The sequence below is a fragment of the Mustela putorius genome, unplaced genomic scaffold (genome assembly GCF_011764305.1).
Source record: "Mustela putorius furo isolate JIRA1106 unplaced genomic scaffold, ASM1176430v1.1 tig00003858_pilon_pilon_pilon, whole genome shotgun sequence".
In the NCBI taxonomy this organism is placed as follows: domain Eukaryota; kingdom Metazoa; phylum Chordata; class Mammalia; order Carnivora; family Mustelidae; genus Mustela; species Mustela putorius.
This window is the reverse complement of record NW_025422010.1, coordinates 45,693,425-45,715,683: the sequence shown is the minus strand read 5'-3', so window position 1 is coordinate 45,715,683 and position 22,259 is coordinate 45,693,425. Positions and strand designations below refer to the sequence as shown.

General features: G+C 37.2%; 1 protein-coding gene across 3 annotated transcripts in view; it reads right to left on the bottom strand.

Moving 5' to 3' along the window:
- Positions 1-22,259, bottom strand: part of DCC (DCC netrin 1 receptor) — a 1,143,668-nt gene that overhangs the window by 27,695 nt on the left and 1,093,714 nt on the right. For all 3 annotated transcript variants that reach the window (XM_045065635.1, XM_045065634.1, XM_045065636.1), the window contains exons 26-27: positions 16,473-16,628; positions 6,445-6,657 (exon numbers count right to left, since the gene is read on the bottom strand). In XM_045065635.1, coding sequence (XP_044921570.1) covers positions 6,445-6,657; positions 16,473-16,628 — 369 coding nt within the window. The remainder of the gene's footprint in view (positions 1-6,444; positions 6,658-16,472; positions 16,629-22,259) is intronic.

Below are 22,259 nucleotides of genomic sequence, written 5' to 3'. Positions count from 1 at the left end.
ACTCAAATGCTAAGCTAAATAACTCAAACTACCTTCTATGCAACAATTCTTTCTAATGGATATTTAATAACTAGGAATATCCTAGAGGCTCTGAGGTGGGGGTGGGGAAGTTGAACTAAGAATAGCTATTCACATCACAAAGAAGTTAAATAACATCCTTTGTTTCTCTTCAATATTCTATTTCTCTGAATTCTTATACTTGGCCATTAGTTCAATTGTTGACCTTGGGGAAGCTGCTTAGTCTTTTAGACTTTGGTTTTGTCATTTATAAATGACACACCAGTCACATGACTTACTTCTAATGTTTCCTCTAGCAATCATTTCCCTCCCTTTGAGGCAATTAGAAGAGCTCTTTCCTCTTTAAATACTGGAACCTCATACTAGAGAAAATAATATTTTATTAAAATACCAAGTAGGCTCCAGAGTCACAAACATTGGTGATATATGAGGTAATTTTGACTTATTTTTCCTAAGGGATAATTAAGGGTGTCTAGACCAAATGAAATTAGATTTCACCTATCAAAAAAATTCTGTTAAGAATGAGGACAGGAGAACTTCAAGGAACTGCCTACAGAAACAAATAAATGAAAACAGAGATGATCTTACATATGAGATGAAATGTAACAGGAGATAGTGTCATTTTCCCCACCAGACTTGATTAATGGTATTGGTCCCAATAATGTCAAATCAACGTATATCTCCTACTTGGCTGTGCCAATGATTTATTTGACCTGACTGACCTGAAAAGTGACCATCTTGGTTCACCTGTGGAAGGATGTCTGTTCTCCCATGACCTCTGTCTGTGACTGATTTCAGCAGAACAAAACACTCCTTTGGTCTCCTTGATGAACACCCTCTACGGTGGCCTACAAGTGGCTCAGGGAATGCAGCAATTGTATTAATGTGTTATAGTAATTTATTGGCAGTTTTGTGTGATAGCATATTTACTGAAATGAGGCCTGTCAAAAAGATCAGGTTATAGCAGGAACACATGATTTCCCAACCAGCCATAAAATATAAATCAAATGCCTTTCCTGCCCACTGTCAGCCACCTCCACCCACCCCTTGTCCTCAGTCCTCAGACAAATTGAAGCACATACCACATTTTGCAGAAGGAAAATCAAACTCAATTTCGTAGTACAATGAGATGAGTTTTGGTCTTGTCATGTCCACTGACATATTGATTCCCCGAAGATTGGAAAGATTGGAATGTTCTAGGTTTTTGCTTTTATACAAGAAAACATGCGGAAACGCAGTGTGTAAATGGAGGGCAGTAAAGCCCGTGAGCCCCTTTACAAAGATGCAAGAACTCCATGGGCCGATGTTGTAAAACAGTCACTAGTTAGTATTAAAGTCACTATTTAAGAGGTCACATTTTCTTTCTCTTTAGAATTACAGCCTCAGAAGACAAATGGTCTCCTAATCCAGGTTCATTTAAAGTGCAGCTGATCATTTCACAGCTAAAAGGAATTTTCACTAGTGAAGAAAAAAAAAAACACCACCCTATCTTGGCCCTTTGTAGAATTTATGTCAGATCTATAATGCCAGAAGCGCAACACTCCATCAAACATTTTCTATTTAACCTGAAAGGGGACGAAGCCAAATCACTTAGACGTCCGCATCTGTGATTTGCAAAGTGCGGTGATTGGAGCCTCCCTGAAATGCGTCAAGACTGCACAGTTATTCACTGGGAAGCGTTACGAAACGGAACCACTTTATCACGAGGGGATGATGAAATTGTAAGAAACACCATAAAGTACTCTAGTCCAGGAAACTAAATTTTAAGTCGGCAGGTGGAAAGGGGGAAAGAAAAAAAAAAAAAGAAAAGAAAAAGAAAAAACAATGAAGGAACGAATTTGTGTTTTCAGGTGGACAGAATTTCAGTCATTATAACAACCGGCTGACTTTCTAATTACACGATTATGAAAATACCGCAAAAGTCTCCCCAACTCCGTGGAGACAGTTACTGCATACTGTGCGCTGCCCTACACCCTGAGAACGCAGCTCCACATGCATTACTGGAAGTCCAACTGAGGCACAGATCAATGATGCTGCCCTTAAAAAATCCACACACAGGAATATGAGTAGGGAAAGAGCTTCTTGGTTGATCCTAATTCAAGCGGTTTCAAAGCAGAAGGAGCTTCTCATTTGCGGTGATCTTTAAAAATTATAGCAATGCCTCACATTACCATATTCTAAAGTAATTACTTGCAGTAAGTAAAGATAAATTCATTAGAAATTACTCAGTCCTTTATTGTGAAATCCGAAGTAAAATTATTTGAGGTATTTTTTTTTTCAAGCCGACAAGAGAATGACTTTACTTCATCAATCAGTTTGACTAAAGTAATGATTTTCTTAGAATTAAAATTTGTTGAAAGCTCTAAGTATTTCATCTTTTAGGCTAAGAAGCATGTAGTTAATGTCACAGCTAATACATTTGTCAGTCTGCTAATTTTCTTTTTCTATTAGAATAAGTAAACATCAGCCCTTTCTTAAAAGCATACTATTTACCATGTGTCAGAAGCAATGCAGGGAGAACTTATTTGAAAATCATGAGGTAAGACATTATGAAATGAACAGGAATCACAGGGAGACAATGAAGGAGAAACATGAAAAGGAAAAGCATTTAATAATTCCAAAGTGATCGCAGGATATGCCTCAAGGTGAGAGGGGGGAAGATGGCATTTAAAGGAGAACCATAAAAAACGTATAATCCCCCCAAACCCAGAGATACTGGAAAGCATAAAAAAAGAGAGAGTTTTTAAGAAACAGTTTAAATAAAAACAAGAATGATAGTTAAAACTAGATAGATAGTTAATAAAAAGAAGGCTCTTAAGTGTACAGTGGAGATCAAAGAAAATGAGATCTTGCCCACATGGCATTAGATCAAAGAATGGCTCTTCAAATACGCTTATTTTTTGAGAGAACAGGTGTAGAGACAGCAGAAAGGACTCTATTTCCCATCTTTTAAAGACATAATGAGCTTAGTTATGCTACATTGTGTCAGACTTTGTTTAAGGTCGCTTTCCTATTACTGTAACTGGAAGAAAACAATAAGTAGTAAATAACAATGCCAGGGCTTTGTTCTGTCTATTGTCAGATGCTCTTTCTAAAATGAGGGTTCTTTGTTACCACAGTTCTCTGGAGCATGGGTTGATTTCGAAGCGTGTGTTCCAAGGTAAATATTTCTGCCATGGTAAAATTTCTTTTAAAAGTACTTCACAGGGGTGCCTGGGTGGCTCAGTGGGTTAAAGCCTCTGCCTTCGGCTCAGGTCATGATCCCAGCGTCCTGGGATACAGTCCCGCATCGGGCTCTCTGCTCAGTGGGGAGCCTGCTTCCTCCTGTCTCTCTGCCTGCCTCTCTGCCTACTTGTGATCTCTGTCAAATAAATAAATAAAACCTTTAAATTAAAAAAAAAAAAGTGACTTCACAATTTTATTTTCATCTTTTTTTTCTCAATGTGATAACATAGTTAATTTTTACTCCCAACTAAAGAGAGTAGCTAACAGTATTAAAGTGCTTTGGCACCTAGTTTTTTGGTATTGTGAAACTGGTGTTCTTCCACATAAAATAGTTAAACCTCTTACCTTTCCTCATTTAAAATATGAGTGAGGAAGCCTTGTGAGGAAAAGGTATTCCTTAACTCAAAATTACGTCAGATGTTTCTCATTTTTATTTTTATCAGTTTTTGAATGATTTGAGGTAATAAGTTTTTAAATAAATTATCTTTGTTTTGGTCACTAAATAAGTTAGACACAAATAACAGGTGCAAATGAGTTCATCAAACCTCAGAACCTGTGCTATAACCAAAAAGAATAGAAACAGATACATCCCTCAGTAGTTGTGCAGACTTAACTATATTATGTAAATTAACTGAGTCACCATTCTGGTAGCCATGAACTAGGGTTAAGAAAGTAGCAAAGTTGCTCTGAGGATCAAATGTAGTGTTACAAGTCTGCTGAAGCATGCCAGGCATAGAACTCAAGTTCAACAAAAGGTTGAATACCAGTTACTTCTGAGGTCTGTTCTTTTGGTTGGTACTGCAGTGGGAAACAGTGCAACCAGAAATCACCAGGCAGTGAGATCGGCACACAGGAATTTCATTAAATGAATCTTCTTGCTTCCTACTGTCCTTGTCTCGATTAGCAAAGACCTCATAGTTTCAGGGCACTATAAAGTAGCAGACTCTGCCCATAATGTGAGTGGAGTGTATAGATGTGGGGAGTGGGGTTTGGGCAATATAGATCTCTTTTAAATCCTAGTGTGGGCTTCCTTTGGGTTAGGAGAGCTATTTCCTGTGAAACGAAGTCATGGCAGCCATCGAGATTATGTGTCAGAGAGGACAGTCTTCATACATCCCAAGGACGGGAATCCCACATCGCTATGCTCCATCCCACCTCCCCGCGTTAGCTGGTAGCTGAGCTTCCACACCACACACCACAGCAAAGGCAGAACACCACAGAGCATTAACACAAATCACTTAATATGATACCGGGAACAAGGAACGTTCTTTAAATTAGATAATATTCATAATTGCAATTGTGGCTTTTCTAGCTTTTGCAGTCGTCATGAGTCTTATAAATTATTTCGGTGACTACAGCTGCTGTGGGTATGGATCTGAATAACAGAAACTTACATATATTTGCTGAATTGCCAATCCAGCTGTGTCTATGCACCTCTACTTACTTGGGACCCCTGAACTTTGCTATCTTGTGCTTGATATATTGGCGCTGTTAAGAATTATTCTAATCCTTCAAATAATTTTAAGCACTAGGTCGTTCTTTATGTATCTCCTTATCTATCTATTGTTCTATCTTTTATCCTATCCTTGGCTTTTCCTCTTTCTTCTTCGTTTTCTCTTCCTTCTCCTTCCTCTTCTTTTCCCCCTCTCTGCTCTCCCTCTGCCCCCTAATCCCTGACAGAAACAAAGAGGAACTCTGGATTAGTGCCACTGGATACCAGTTGAGGCAATCAAATGAACACTGCATTGGGAAGAAGGCACTCTGGTTCTCATCTCTGCCAACTGATCTTCTTAGAAAGGCATTCTTTAAGGCTCGTGTTCCTAATTCCAATGTCGCGGGGAGGAGGTTTCCCCACCAATAGCAACCAATTCTCAGACACCAGCAGGGTGTCTCAGAATTCAACTCAATTCTGAGATGATCGACCTGGAAATAGTAACAGATTCCACAGGTTAAGGATTCGGCCATACTAAACTGCCTCCCACCCCTGACTTCAGATGCTACTCACATGCTCTAGGCTGCTACCTCTGCTTCTGACCTACTAGCTACAAACTGGTGGTTCCAAGGACCAACCCCCTCCCCCTGCCCCACACACCTTGGGTTCAATGCATTTGCTAGAGCAGCTCACAGAACTCAGGAAAACATGTTTACCGATTTATTAAAGGGTATGATAAAGGATATGAATCAACAGCCAGATGAAGAGACACATAGAGCGAGGTCCAGAGAAAGAGTATAGAGTTTCCATCCCTTCTCTAGTCCCATCCTTCTCCCCAAATCTCCACATGTAAACTGACCTGGAGGCTTTCCAAACCCTGTCCTCTGAGATTTTTATGGAACTTTGTTGCATAGCCATGCTTGACTAAGTCATTGGTCCTTGGCAGATTCCACCTCCCCTTCTCCCCTCCCTGGAGCTTGGGAGTGAGACTGAAAGCTCCAACTCTCTAGTCATGGTTGGTCTTCCTAGCAACCAGCCCTCACCTTTGAGGGGGTTCATGTTCATAAGCAAGCAAGAAAACAAACAAACAAAAACCCAGGAAAAGTCACATTCATTAACATAACTAAGGATTCCTTTATCCACTTATCACCAAGGAAATTCTAAGGACTTGACAGCTGTGAGCTCCAGAGTACCCAGAAACTGTGGAGGAAGACCTAATATAAACGAGAACTCTATTATGATCATCTGAATGACGGAATGTGTATTTCTCCTAAGTCAGGCTATCACAGTTACCATAGAGATGTTACTTCCTACCCAAGTTTTTGTTTTATCATTTCTAAAATTAAGAAGTTGCATTTTTCTCCTTTCTGGCCCTGGAACTTGGAAATAAGAACCTCTGGAAGAGGACAATTGAAAGGCTACTAAGCGGAATTATAGGTTTACATGCATAGCTCTGAAGAGTGTTTTTTTCAGGCTTTTATACCTCTTCGTCTAGTCTTGGTGCCTAGCCTTAAATTCTAAGATCCACGTGGCCGACTAAAGAACCAGGAATGTTTCCAGCAGTGTTCAGGATCCACGAATGGCTTTCCGAAGGAATGAAAGGCACCTATAACCAGCCAGTTGCTTGCCAAAGCAGACACTTACAAGCTGCCCTACGAACCTCAGTGGTGAACAGATTTTTGCATCCCGTCTTTTCCAGAACCCTCATACACTTTAGGAGAGGCACAGAGGAAAACAACTATTTCAAATGTGAACAAACAGGCATTTACCTGGCTGAGACAAGAGTGGCGTGTAAGGGACTTTCGGTTCTATTGCACTCATTGGTGGAGGTAGCAAAGGATTAGCAAAGCTGCGGAGTGGGTGGGTTGGTCGAACACAGGCCGTGGGGATGGTTCTGCTTGGTGCCTCCTCAGTGCTGGGGTGCTCAGGCTGTGCTGGGGGCAGCAGCGGTGGCTGTTGGCTGGCTGGTCCTTCACTCACCGCTGCAATGGAGACAAGAAAAGCCATTCATTACTCCAGAACAAAGCTTGCTTTCCCTAAGCCAGCTGCAGCGTCTCCATTTAGAGAAACATGTCGGGATCTGGCCAATCTCTTCTAAAAGTTATGAATATTCTCCTTCCTCTTCCTTCATACATTTCTGGGACATAATAGCACATCTTCTTTAAACAGTGGAACTAGATCCAGCAACACAGGGATCCCTTTCGCAGGAAGAATAGTAAAATATATAGACAGCATTGACTCTATTGCCCGAACTGGCAGGGCCCTGTAATCATAAGTGATGAAGCAAGAAAAAAAGAGTTATTTCTCCTTTCATAAGTAGCAATGCCAGCGAAATTCAATATCCGAAACCCAGCTACAGCTGCATTATTATCTACCAACCAATATGCCAATTTTTTCTGCGATTTAAACATGCCATGTCAACTGTCAAACAAATCAGAGCTACCAGGTGTTCAAGGCATTGCTAATAAAATGATACAAATAATAGCCACAATCATTGTCTTCCATAGCCAAAAAGAAGCACATCCAGCTCAGAAGTTATATGAGAGATGACTTTGCTGGAACAAGCTACCTGAATGCAGAATTGTAATTTTTCCTCTTTGGTAGCAAACCTTGTAATTTTCAGTCAGATTACTGTAGTTGAAGAGGTTTCCTACAGTCGTTTGTGATCGCGTTTGGGGCATTTGGACAGCTCCGTGCACAGAAAAAAACCTTTTCTCCAGAGAACACAGTTCAGTGGGACTAAAATATGGGCAAGGCAGTTTCTTATGATAAAAACACTGTGACTTGACTTTTATCCTCCGTATTCAAAATCAACAGGTCCAGGTGAAACTGCTTTGAAGGTCTAAAGTGTTGATGAAATAAGATATTTCTGATGATTTACTTTTAAAGAAAGTTCCACTGAGTAAGTGGGAAAAAATGCAGTGACAGAAGATAGTATATCTCACTTTTGGAAGAGAATTTTTAACCAGGAACTATTTTGACATAATTAGTTTGTGAGATAATTTTGAGACAATTCTCTGGAAGGCTCCATAAGGTCAGCAAAGGGCAGCGGAGCCAGAAAGAAAATGATAATTCTGAAGAGAGTAGAGATTCAAGTCACCAAAGATCAAGACATTCTATTAAAGATATGCAGGAATGAAATGTGCCTTCAGAGGGTGTTTGATATTAAGTCTCATTTTTCTATATTCAGAAAGGGCTAGAGATCCTCTGGGTCATTGAGAAGCCTCCGGACTTACCCTAATCAAAGACAGAGGCAGGGGATACATAGGGTTGGCTGAGGATAGGATATGGCCACCTAGCAACCAGAGCTGGTAAACAGGCAAAGACTTGATAAAAGATTTCTTCAAAGAAAATGTAATCAAGACAGCAAACTGATAGAACTCTGGCAAGAGGAGTTTCCTATCTCTAAGCTAGGAAGTCCTATCATGGAGGGGAGGGGCACATGCATACAAAATATCAAGGTTAAATGGTGGGATTGTTGGGGCACCTGGATGGCTCAGTTGGGTAAGTGTCTGTCTTCAGCTCAGGTCATGATCCCAGGGTCCTGGGATGGAGCCCCACACTGGGCTCCCTGCTCAGTGGAGAGCCTGCTTCTCCCTCTTCCTCTACTTGCTACTCTGACTACTTATGCTCACTCTCTGTCAAGTAACTAACTAAATAAATAAATAAAATCTTAAATAAAATAAAATAAAACTCTTTAAAAAAAATGGTGGGACTCTAAGGACTCTTGATCTCAGGGTTGTGAGTTTAAGCTCCACACTGGGCACTGAGATTACTCAAAAATAAAATCTTAAAAAAAAAAAAAAAGAAAAGAAAAAGAGGAAAAAGGAGAAACAGGTGTTCTTGTATTCAAATTATGCAGTCTTGATTGAATAAAGAACACTTGTTTCTCCCTCCTTAATATTCTTAGGGGCAACTGGCTGGCTTAGTTGGAAGAGGATGTGACTCTTGACCTCAGGGTCATTAAGTCTGAGCCCCACATTGGGTGTAGAGATTACAAACAAACAAACAAACAAACAAATAAAAACTTTAAAGACTGCATAAATTAGATGGTTGACAATATAGTGTTACAGGCAAAGAAAATTATACCAGTTTTACTCTGGACTCATATTTAATCTAAGGGAGAAAATGACCAATGGTCAATATCCAAATAACAGTATTTCTTAGCTCTAGCTCAGAGAGAAGAGGTTGTAGGAACCTATATCTGGGTCCCTCTTCACTACCAATGGGTTGGTTTTTATTACAGGTGCATACTACCATATTAAGAATATCTTTCCAGGGAAAGAAATTTCACAATTTCCATAGAAATCTACCCTAAGTAACTGTATTGGAGATGGATTGTAATACATCCATATCATATTTTAGAAACTGCTTTAGCCATTAAAGAAATAATGATATATTTTGTGTTCTTTATTCCTTCCTTCATATTTTCATATTCTATTTCTTCTACATTTTTGAAATGAAAAAGATTTATGTTAAAATATTATTGACATTAGACTTAACAAAATTGACATGCACTTTTTTAGTCTTCTAAAATTTAATTTCTCACACACACAAAAATAAAATTTAGTTTCTCAAAAACCTCAGGCTTCAGAGAAATTTTGATGACATCATGGAATATTTGGGGGTCACTCCCATTCCTATTCTCTTTAATGGCATTGCTCACTGGCATCTCTAAAGACACAAATTCTACACATGCCCAGTCCTCCATCCCTAGGTCTTCAGGTGGTCACCATGATTCCCACTGGGAACACATTTGAGGGAATAATGGTAGCTCCGCACAGATGGACCAGCTCACTGGCAAAATCAATCTTTAGTACCACACTCAGTGGAAAGGAAAGTGCCTAATTGAATGTGCTAAGTGGGAATGGGAGACTGAATGCATCACTAATCTGTAAGGAACTAGTTCTATTTTGTTGAAAATGATGTTTGCTTAATATCTAATACAATGGGCAAGGTTTTCTTTAGTCAATTCATAATTCTCGTATTTTATGTGGAGCAAAAGAAATGCTTTTCAGAACTGGCTGACATTTGAGGGAATCAAACCTCTTAAATGCGATAGCCATGGCTCCCCTGGAGCAAAGCCCTCGTGTCAGATGAGTCCTTTGGCCAGTTCAGTTGCCAGCATCAGGACACCTATATGAAGCGAATTGGCTCAGTGACATGGTATTTCAGAGCTTGGAAAGCAAAAAAAAACCTCCCTTTGCCCATGAAGCACAGCCTTCCTGCAAAAAAAAGGGAGAATCAAGGAAGTGCTGGCAAGGCACTCGTTTTCAAATGATGAAATGGTGGAACTCCATTGTACAAATAGCGTACAATTACACAGCAGATTTGAATTTCAAGGTGCTTTATAATAATTAATGTCAACACATAAATAATTGCTATAGAATGACTGGCAAAAATATTGCAAAAATGGAAATGGGCATTTTTCTTCTATTGCAAATTGTAGTATTTGAAAGAAATAGAGCATGCCAGTAGCTCTACACAAAGACTTTGAGACATGAACACTTAAGGAACCCAATTCACTCATTAATCTCAGAACAAAAACTGTGCAATATTCCTGAGTAACCCCAGTTTTTCCTGATAGTGTGAATTTTTGCATAGTCCCTATAGAGAAATTTATAAACTCAACTATGCCCATGATTCTATCTAGGTTAAGTCCCATTATTATTGGATTTCCAATTGGGGGGAGAGTTGGGACAGAAAAATAACATGAGTGAGGTTGACCAGCCTTCTCACTAAGGCAACACCCACACTGAAAGGAATGATAAAAAATTGCCTAATCTCTGGTATCTACCTCTTTCAAGGATGAGAAAATGGGGGCACTAGGTTTATAGTGACTTGTAGAAATGGGGCCTCAAGACTATCTGTTGGTTGAAGTTTTCAAAATATGGCACTGTTTCTTATTCCCCAGGAACAAGACTTATTGAATTACTGAAGCTAAGACCAGAACTATGGCTTGTTAGTAGAATGAGGAGGTATCTGTCCACCAGAATTATATAAGTCTTTATCAGTGGATAACCAAATGTGTGTAATGCAAATAAATGATCTCCTACAACTTTCTTTTTCTTTAGTTAGGAGAGAAGTTCAGCTTTATTTGTGACTTTCAGAAAGGAGCAGCTCTCTCGAAGCAGAGTTTATGTGATTCATTTAGTGATTCTTGGGCAACTCAAAGGTCTTTCAGATAACTTTGGAGGAAGGAGAGCCTCCACACTTGGCACAGTTTTTTCTTTTCCTGTGTGTGACTTTTGTTGTTTCTCAAGGTGACTAATAAGATATCTCCAGCCAGTGTCATGAAATGTTTTCGCTTGAGAAGGAACAGGGATGTTTAGTGGTCTCTAAGGCATTTAGAAACCGATACTGAATGGCTGGAAGTTAAATGGTTCTGACAGTGATTTAGAGAATATTTGGTTTCCTAGAAGAGAGGGTACTTATTTCTTTTCCTTTCCTAAGCTATCACATGGAAGCATATATTCCTCTCTATTTCTTTCACATTGTACATTCCTTTTGCTAAAAAATTACCTGATGCATGAATGAATATATATTTTAAAAATCTGTGAAGTTTTGGCTGGGATCTAAAATTGTGTCTTATGATTTTATATCAAGTTCAAAAATTAAGCTAAGCACTCTTTTTATAAAAAGATTTCATTTATTTATTTGACAGAGAGAGAGAGAGAGACAGAGCACACAAGCAGGGGGAGCAACAGGCAGAGGGAGAGGGAGAAGCAGACTCCCTGCTGAGCATGCAGTGTGGGACTCCATCCCAGGACCTGGGATCATCATCTGAGTGGAAGGTAGCTGCTTAACCGATTGAGCCACCCAGGCACCCAAGCTAAGCCCTCTTTTTTTTTTTTTTTTTAAGATTTTATTTATTCATTTGACAGACAGAGATCACAAGTATGCAGAGAGGCAGGCAGAGAGAGAGGAGGAAGCAGGCTCCCTGCGGTGCTCGATCCCAGGACCCTGGGATCATGACCTGAGCCGAAAGCAGAGGCTTTAACCCACTGAGCCACCCAAGTGCCCCTAAGCTAAGCCCTCTTTAGGGATCCTTTATTTATATAACTTTATATACTAATTGCATTATATATTTTATGTTTACATTATGGATTATAGTTCTATAACTACCCTTATTTAATAATCCTTACTTTTAAATAAATTAACAAAAGTTTTAAAAATTACTAAAAAGACCAAATTTTTCTTTTATTCATTTATATCTTTACTTATTCATTCACACATTTATTTATTTCTATCAGAGCTGTTTTAGGTTCAGTATAAAACTGAGAGAAAGGTACAGAGATTTCTAGTATACGCTCTGTCCCCACATATACACAGCCTGCTCTATCAAAGTCCTGCACAAGAGTGCTACATGAGACTCTAACCACAGACATAAACAAATCTGCAGTATTTAACCACAAATAAGAACACATTTTAACTTAGTTTATTTATTGTTTTTTGGCTTTTGCATGCATCAGTCTAGCTTCTTCCTCTGTTGTCACACGGCCATCTTCTCCCTGTGTGTCTGTCTCTTCTCTTCTAAGGACACAAGGCATATGGGATTAGGACCCACACTAACTCAGCATGAGCTCACCTTAACTTGGTGACATATGAAAAGATCCTCTTTCTAAATAAGGTCGCATTCACAGGTATTGGAGGTTAAAACTTCAATATATCTTTTTGGGAGACCAGTTCTCTTCATAAAAGTTTGTTCCCTGGGCAGCTGGGTGGCTCAGCTGGCTTAACATCTGTATCCCAGGCCCCTGGGATCGAGCCCTGCATTGGGATCCCAATGCAGAAGGGGGGAGCCTGCTTCTTCCTTTGCCTCTGCCTCTCTCTCTCTCACACTCTCTCTTCCTCATGAATTAAAAACAAACAAACAAACAAAAAACAACAAAAAACCCAAAACCCCAAAACTTTGCTCTCTGGCCCCCAAATATGTCCTTGGAGGTCTGGGTCTCTAAGACCTCTTCAGGCAAAGGGAGGACAGCCATGTGAAGGAGGCAGATACTGGAGTTACGCTGCCACAGCCAAGGGATGTCTGGGACTACCAGAAGCTGGAAGAGGCAAAGATAAATCCACCACTGGAGACTCTGGGGGGAACATAACCCTAACAGCACCTTGATTTTGGAGTTCTAGCCTCCAGAACTATGAGAGAATAAATTTCTGTCATTTAAACCACCGAGTTTATGGTACCTTGTGATGGCAGCCTAAGAAACAACTACATTCATGGTAGAAGAATGTGCATGGACTCTGAGATGAGAAACAGTGATCCAGACCATCCTGATGGTGTATGGTAATCTTGGACAAACTATATTATTTGCTCACAACTCACCCTTCCCTCCCTTCCCCTGCAAATTCTCTAGTTCATTTTGGGTGGAATATATACTTCCCTTGGTACTGAGCTTCTCCATATAACTGATTTTGGCCAATGGGGAAAGGAAAAAAAAATGCTAATTCATTTATTATATTCTTTTTCATTGAAATTTAACTTCTGGAATGATTATGCCTAGGATTCAATGAGATGGTTTTCCACATTGCACCGAATCAAGGAAAAAGAAAAGAGTAATGGGATGCTGAGTTCTCAGAAGGAAACTATGCCTTTAAATGAGAAAAAGAGATGACAGGAATACACCAAAAATAAAACAAAATGGTTAATTTCCTTAAAAAAACTGAACTTTGGCTTGACTTGGTCTTGTGTAGTGAAGAGATAAAGGTCGTTCTACACATTCTTCTCACACTTCTAAAGTCAGAGGATATAGATGAAATCAAAAGAAAATAGTAGACGGTGATTCGATGAGGAGAAACTAAACAAAAACTATAATCATTTATTTTCTGCTAGTTTTGTTTCAGAAGCTAAAGAAGGGACCCGTGGTTCTGAATTCTTTGACTAGAATCACCTTCCTAGCTGTCCTGGGATTTGGAAATTTTTCTTTTTGGACTTCCCATATCTTTCTCATTTAATTCTCTTCAATATGGTTTGGGAAACCATTTTTCCTGAGTTTCTGCACACAACTCTATTCTGTAGACATGACGTGCAGTGAGAAAAGGGAAAATAAATCTAATTCTCTTTTGGCAGATTTTTGATGCCTTTTAATTCTAACCTTGCTACATCTAGAGGATTTATGATTTCTTAGAGCTGTTCCTGTTAGGTTAGAAAAAAATATAGCTTACCTCACAAATATATTTTATTGTTGTTACCGTCTTAGCTATTACAAAACATCCTATCTCACATGAGCTGCTGAGTCACCTGTTCCTAACTAAGAGAAGAGAGCCATAAAATCAATTTTAAAATGCTGTTCTTGAAGGAAAAAAAAGTCAAATGGCATAAGAGAAACCACCGGGGTGTATATAATAGATTGGGAGTCTCTGTCCATACTTACTTTCCTTAAACCAAATCAAATAGTACTTTCAGGATATAAAATTGATACACAAAAATCAGTTACATTCATATATGCTACCACTGAACTATCAGAGAAATTAAGAAAACAATCTCATTTGCAATTGTGTCAAAAAGAATAAAACATTTAGGAATAAATTTAATCAAGGAGGTAAAAGATCTTTACACTGAAAACTATAAGACTTTGATGAAAGAAATTGAAGAAGACATAAATAAAAGGAAAGATATTTCATGCTCATGGTTTGAAAGAATTAATATTGTTAAAATTTCTATACTACCCAAAGTTATCTACATAGTCAATGCAATCCCTATCAAAAATCCAATGCCATTTTTCACAGAAATAGAACAAAAATCTCAAAATTTGTATGGAACCAGAAAAGACCTGAAATAGCCAAAAACAGTACTGAGAAAGAAGATCAAGCTGGAGGCACCACATTTCCTGATTTCACACTATATTAAGATGCTATAATAGTCAAACAGTATGGGAGAGCCTGGAGATACACCCATGTATATACATGGTCAATGAATTTATGCCCAAAAGCCAAGAAAATACAGGGGCAGGGGAAATAGTCTCTTTAATAAATGGCATTGAGAAGACGGAATTAACTCTTTTAAAAAAATGAAACTGGATTTCTTATGCTGTACACAAAATGAATTCACATGGATTAAAGACTTGAATGTAAGACCTGACCCGAAACTGTAAAACTAGAAGAAAACATAGGGCATAATCTCCTGGACATGGGTTTTAGCAATGACTTTTTGGATTTGACAACAAAAAGCTAAAGCAACAAAAGCAAATATAAACTAATGGGATTACATCAAATTAAAAGGCTTCTGTACAGCTAAAAGAGAACTATCAACAAAATGAAAAGCAGTTTACAGAATGGGAGGAAATATTTGCCAACTGCATATCTGATAAAGGGTTAACATGTAACACATTCTAAAATATGTAACACATTCACACAATACAATAGCAAAAAACTGGATTAAAATGTGTAGAAGAACTGAATATACATTTTCCAAAGAAGACATATAAATGGTCATCAGATATGTGGAAAAGGTATTTGACCTTACTAATTATCAGGGAAATGCAAATCAAAATCACAATGGGATATCACCTCATACCTGTTAGAATGGCTATCAACAAAAAGACAAAAGAGACACGGACAAAAGAGTGCACTGTTGCTGAAAATGTAAAATGGCACAGCTACTATGGAAAAGAGTATGAAGTTTCCTAAAAAAAATTAAAAAAATAGAACTATTATATAATCCAGAAATCTCACTTCTGGGTATTATCCAAAAGAAATGAAAACGAGATCTTGAAGATATACACACACTCCCATGCTTACTGTAGCATTATTCAGAATAGCCAAGGTATGGAAACAATTAAGCATCCATCAATGGATGTAGATAAAGAAGATATGGTATATATGCAAAATGGAGTATTATTCAGCTATGAGAAAGAAGGACACCCTGCTGTTTGCAAATGGATGACCTTGAGGGCATTATGCTAAGTGAAAAAAGTCAGGAAAAGAAAGATACTGTATGATATCCCTTATATATAGAAACTAAAAAGACAAACTCATAAAAATAGCAACTAGAATTGTGGTTACCAGGATCTGGGGGACAGAGAAAAAAAGAATGATCTTGGTCAAAGAGTACAAACTTCAAGTTATAAGTGATTATAACTTGGGCGTCTAATGTGCAGCATAGTGATTATAGCTAATAATACTGTTTTGTATACTTGAAAGTTGCTAAGAAAGTACATTTAAAACCTCACCACAAAAAAGAAATGGAAATTATATAACGTGAGGAGGGTATTAACCAATTTTATGGTGGTAACCATTCTGTAATATGTAAGTGTAGCAAATCAACACATTCTAAACTTTAAATTTACACAATGTTACATGTCAACTATTATCTCATTAAAATCAGAAAAATAATAATACAAAAACAAATGAAATACTCCTTTGGAAATTTTTTTCCGTCTCCAACAATTATTAATTAAAAAATCAAAAGATCTTGCTTAATGGATTTAAGAAGGCTAAAGTATTCATTTAAGCATTGGTCCATGAGGAATCAATGAGATACCTTTAAATATAACCAACGGACACTTATATAAGAATATGCTGGAGAACAGTCACTTGATTAGTCATTCCCTAGTTGACAGAGACATATGAATTTCAAGCACCCAACACATCATTGCTTTACTAAGCTTTGTTTCCCCACAGCTACCCATATTGTCCATGGGAAGTGCTGTGGAAAGGCTGCCAGAGAATCAGTCCTCTGATTTTGACCCAGAGCAGAGGTAAATGAGAATGTCAAAATGCTATACATTGAACAAGATGTCCTTGGTTTTTATCCATTTCTTAGTAAAAAGAAAGGAAAATGCATTACACTGACTTTTTCCTGTTCCGAAACCTCGGTCCACAGACAGTGTGGGGAATGGCACGGGCCGGAGGGTAAACTGCGGGTGCGGGTATCCACACGTGGGAGACGGGAGGATTCCTGGGTACTGGGCACTTTCCAGGGTAGGCACAGGGATGGCACTCACGACAGCTGCAAAAAAAAAAAAAAAAGGTGTTGTTATTATTATTTTTTTCTTTTTTACTTTTCTTTTTTTTTTTTTTTAAGATTTTATTTATTTGACAGAGATCCCAAGTAGGCAGAGAGGTGGGCAGAGAGAAGAAGCGGGCTCCCTGCTGAGCAGAGAGCCTGATGTGGGGCTTGATCCCAGGACCCTGAGATCATGAACTAGGCAGAAGGCAGAGGCTTAACCTACTGAGCCACCCAGGCGCCCCTATTATTATTTTTCTTAGGTAGCCACCTAACAAAGAAAAGAGGAAAGGGCTAAATTTTCACATCTTCAAACCTACAAATACTCATCATAGTGATGAGGGAGCACAAGGCTGGCTGAGGACAAAGCAAAAGCTGGCACCTTGTAACCCCCCCCCCATCCGCTCCCCCTCAGTCCTATGTGTAGCATCCCTCAGGCAGCCCTGACTGCCATGTCACCTAGGTTCTAGAACTTCATCAATAGTGTCATGTAGGTTCCCTTACTTGCCTCTCTTTCCACAGTCCCTTTCCTACTCTAAGAAAGACAGCTGCCTCTTCCAGTCCCTTACAGAGAGCACTACCCTGAGATTTCAAACTTCCCACAGTTTCAAACAATGAATCGAGCCACTGCAAAGCCCCATTAAGGCCTTCTGATTTTTGTTTTGTTTTGTTTTCTTTTTGCCTTTTTCTCTTTCCTAAGCAAGAATTGTGGCATTAGAATATGTTGGGTTGTTTAGAAAATGAAGATGTTGTGTAAAGTGAGCAATGGAAATAGGAATTTTCTGTTACTTCCATGAAAGAATGTAATGCTTTTGAGAGAGATTCTGGAGAGAAAAAAGCAATAATCATATTTAAGATTCTTATTTAAATAATCATATTTGAGATTTTTATTTAAATGGGAAGAAAATGCCTTTGAACAGCAAAACAGTACAATTTAGTGACATGTTAATTTAAATATAACTAAATGTTGTCTAGGAATACCAAACAGTTTTCAGTGGTACTGGCTTAAACCCACAGATCAATATCTTAGATAATATTTCCTAGATGTATTGAGCATTATTCAATATCTATTAAACTATGTCACATTATAAAATATTGATTCTGATTGCAGTCACTCTTCATCTTACATCATCTCATAAAATGTTTAGAATTCCCTACTTTTTATTAACAAAAAATACAATCTAAACTAGATACTAGAATGATCTTCAGCAGTATATTTCTATTACATCAATAAAGTTAGTTCTATTATATGCATTATTTTTATTTAATTACACTCCAGTAATGTCAATTACTGGAGTTTAACATGCATGAGCGTGCTCATTTACCACAGGAGAACCTTTCTTTTTATCATATTACTCTTACATAAGTAACTTCATGATCATTGATACGGATGATATTGCATTATTTAAATTAGTTAGAAACAACATGTAGATTTAAAAATATTTTTTTCTAACTTAAAATGAAGATTCATTACATTAAACATAAACACTTCAAATCAAAAGGGCTGCTTCTAGTAAAACAGCTTTTGAAATTGCATTCTGGAATTTATTTTTCAGTGTATTTATAATACTCCTTGAAATATATGTTAACATGTTTATCTGAATTGAACAATTGAAAAAAAGTATTGGTTTCAAAATAAGGATTAACTTTTAAGTAGGTTAAATGATGGGTATTTTCCATGAAATGAATACAAACTATATAGATTTTAAGAGAATAAAAACATTTTTCAAAAAATTATATTGGTAACAGCATATTGAAAGTGATGCTTCAATGTTTCCAATCCTGTCATAATATATGGTATTATATGAAGTACTTCATGGAAAAAATTTGCAGATGTATTCTATAATTATTCTATAAATCTTGGTGAAGTTTCTTATAGATGAACCTCTTAAAAATGAGAAAGCAAATAGCTTGACTGAGTAACAAATACTTATGAAAGTCAGGCAGTTTCTAAAATTTTTACTTCCATCATAACTGGAGGACAATATCCAGTTAGTTGAAATATAATGAAAAATAACTTCAGATGAGAGTTCACAGTATGATTCTGGAATGTAATTAGGAGGTTCAAATTATTGAGTGCTATAAATTTCTCATTGTTGTAACACTCACCCACACATATATACAAACAAAATTTCTCAGTGTTTAGGTGAATAAAACACTGGAATAGAACTGATGCATTAAGTACTTTCATCTACAAATGTATCCAGTAATTATGCAGAAAAAGCCTCATTTGTGTCATTAAGTGATAGAATGCTAATAAAATCTTCCTTTAAACACAATTGTACAGAAATACTAATTGTAATGTTAACCCTAAAGAAAAAAACCTTAGCAGTTAAACCTAAAGCTATGCTCACATAAGTTTATAATAATTAAACAAATAATTTCAGCTTATTAAAATATAATACTGCAAAGAAATAAGATAGATGATCAATAAAAGACATAAAGACAGATTATATTTGTGTATTATTCTGTTGGGAGAATGAATTGTAGATACCAGTTCAAGGAGAAACATGTATACATTTTTCTGTTTTTTTTTAAAGTCCACCAACTTTTTTTTTTTTTTAAAGATTTTATTTATTTGACACAGAGAGAAAGACAGCAAGAGAGGGGAAGTAGGAGGGGGGAAGCAGCCTTCTGGATGAGCAGGAGGCCCAATGTGGGGCTTGATCCCAGGACGCCGGGATCATGACCTGAGCCAGAGGCAGACACTTAACAACTGAGCCCACCCAGGCACTCCAAATTTTTCTCTGTTAGAGAGATGCTTCCTCATATATTTTGTAAATGGATGATGGTGGATATTGAATTGCTATGGTATTTCCGTGCATTTGGATTTATGTAAAAGAGTAGTATACTAAAGAAATTACATCCTTCACAGATATTTATAACAAAGTGTTTTAAGTGTTAAATTAAAAATTCTTGAGGTGTTACAAAGTTTTCTAAATTATTTTTGGGAAGAATTGATGGAAAATTTGAAAATAAGTGGTATATAGCACAATGTCTTTAAAGATATTTTATCAAGAGTAAATTGTGGGTAAATAAACACATGAACAGACTCCAGAAAAAAGGAAAAGAAAAAAAAGATGACAGGAAAATTATAAAAAGAGTCAGAGACTCAAGCCAGATATTAGCTAAAATGATTATAAATCTCTTAAAGAAAGAGGTTATAATTTTGTAGTCTTTCTATCTCTCACAGTACAGTGCTAGAGATACTTTATATTTTTCAAGTGAGTTAATAAGAAGGATTTTCTAGAAGTAATATTTTGAAATCTGTCATTTTAACCCACTGGAGACTATTTAAGTGGTTTGATATATTATTTAGTTTCCTGGGGTGTACAGATACTTTAGTAATAATAGTAATAATAATGGACTTGAATACATTTGTAAATAAGAGCCATATGATAACATAATGTCTATATTTAGGAAACTTAAACTCTCATCTCCCAAGGCAGTCAATTTAATGATTTCACCCATCTTACTGATCAAATGGGATCACTGCGTAGTCATTAATGTTGATTGCCAGATTGTAAAGCTGTCTCTGGGTTGACAATTTTTACTCATAAATAAATGTGACAATGATAGTTTCCCTTAGATATAGAAGGCATCCACTCCACAAATTGTGCACATTTCCTTATCAATATCATTATGTGAACATAACCAATATTTTATAATACATTTAGGGAAAAATAATTTCATAAATATCTCCTTGGAGTTAGAGTTGAATAAACTTGAATAGAAAAACATAAAATAATTTGGCAAGCCACAGAATATAAAATCAGAGAACTCAGAGAAGCCAAGAGACTAAATTTATATTGCAGTTCCAAGTCTTTCATTATGGAAGAAAGGAATTTTCACTACTGACCTGGGTACAAATGGCTTGCAAATAATAAAAGTTCTTTTAAAAATAATAAACCTATTGTATGTTTCTGGATCTCAACAATTCCCATTGTCTGTTCCCTAGCATGAAATAGAATAGTCTGTATTCCAAAGCATTGGTTTTGAAGTATTTTGATTCATGATTCATTTCTGAAAGGGCACAGAAGTCTACACCTACTTAGAAGATGGTTGTTGCAGAAATCATCATTCTAAAGTAAGCTGGATACAACACTATGTACTGAAATGCCGTTTGGTATTTTTCTCCTACATGTCAGGGTTGAGAGCCAGAAACACACACACACACACACACACTTTTTTTTTTTCTCTCTCTCTCTCCCTCCCTCACATTACAGTTCAAAGCATTCACTGCACTGCTATGTTTATGTAAAACAACTCAGAAACCGATATCATCAAGAATTTTCAATAAATCTCTGCTCTATGGTCAAATATGACAAGAAATCTGCTCTGACACAGCTTGCTGACAATTGAATTTATATCTCACACTGATGCACAAAGATTTTTCAAGTAGAAATTCCCTCACCGAATTAGTTAGCTCTTTGAACAGGGCATATTGATACTGGAAAGCTTTTACAACATTCTTAAAAATGTGGACACTAAATACAATCTACAGGAAATCTAAAGTAGAGATTTTTTTTTAAGCTACAATTTTAAGAAATAAAACCCTCTGTAGGTATTTCTCAACATGGTACTTGACAGAGTTGAGAGATGTGTTGAGGAGGAGAGGTAGAAAAATTAAAGATAAAATTTTGAAGTAAAAAGAATTTAACTGAAATGATTTCTCATTCTACCTCTCCTTACTATGTCTTTTCTGTGATGATCTATATAACATCTGGACTCTTTGGAAATTTAGTGTCTACTGCCTTTGATAAATATTTTCATCTCCTTCACGTTTTCAGGTGTTCTTTAACAAATAATCATGGAATATCCATGAACTCCACCAATACCCTCATGCTGCCCTTAGGAAATGTATGAATATTCATAAATGTGTGTTCTCAACATTGTGGTAAAGAGCCCAAGCACTGAGGTCAAACTACCTGGGTTCATGATCTAGTTACAGCCAAAATCTGAGATGCCTGCAATAGAGTCCCACTGCATGGTATTCACATCCTTGTCGAGTTCCCTGATACAGTTCACCAGGGTTGGTCTGGTGACCAATGGAATGCAGCACAAATGCAAAAGAAACTCCACTTTTCAAAATCAGGTTAACAAAGAAGATACACAAATGGCCAACAGACACATGGAAAATGCTCAGTACTTGGCCTCAGGGAAATACAAATCAAAACCACAATAAGATACCACAGTGAGCTATCACATCACACCCCATCACATCAGTCAGAATGGCTAAAATAAACAACTCAAGATACAACAAATGTTGTTGAGGTTGCAGAGAAACTGATGTACTGTTGGTGGGTATGCAAACTGATGCAGCCATTCTGGAAAACACTATGGGGATGCCACAGAAAGTTAAAAATAGAGCTACCCTATGACCCAGCAATTGCACTACTAAGTATTTATTGAAAGGATATAAACATAGTGATCTGAAACAGCTCCTGCACCCCTATGTTTATAGTAGCAATGTCCATAATAGCCAAAATATGGAAAGAACCTAGATGTCCATCAACACATGAATGGTTAGAGAAGATGTGGTATATCTTCAATGGAATATTACTCAGCCATCAAAAAGAATGAAATCTTGCCATTTGCAACAAAGTGGATGGAACCAGAGAGTATTATCTAAGT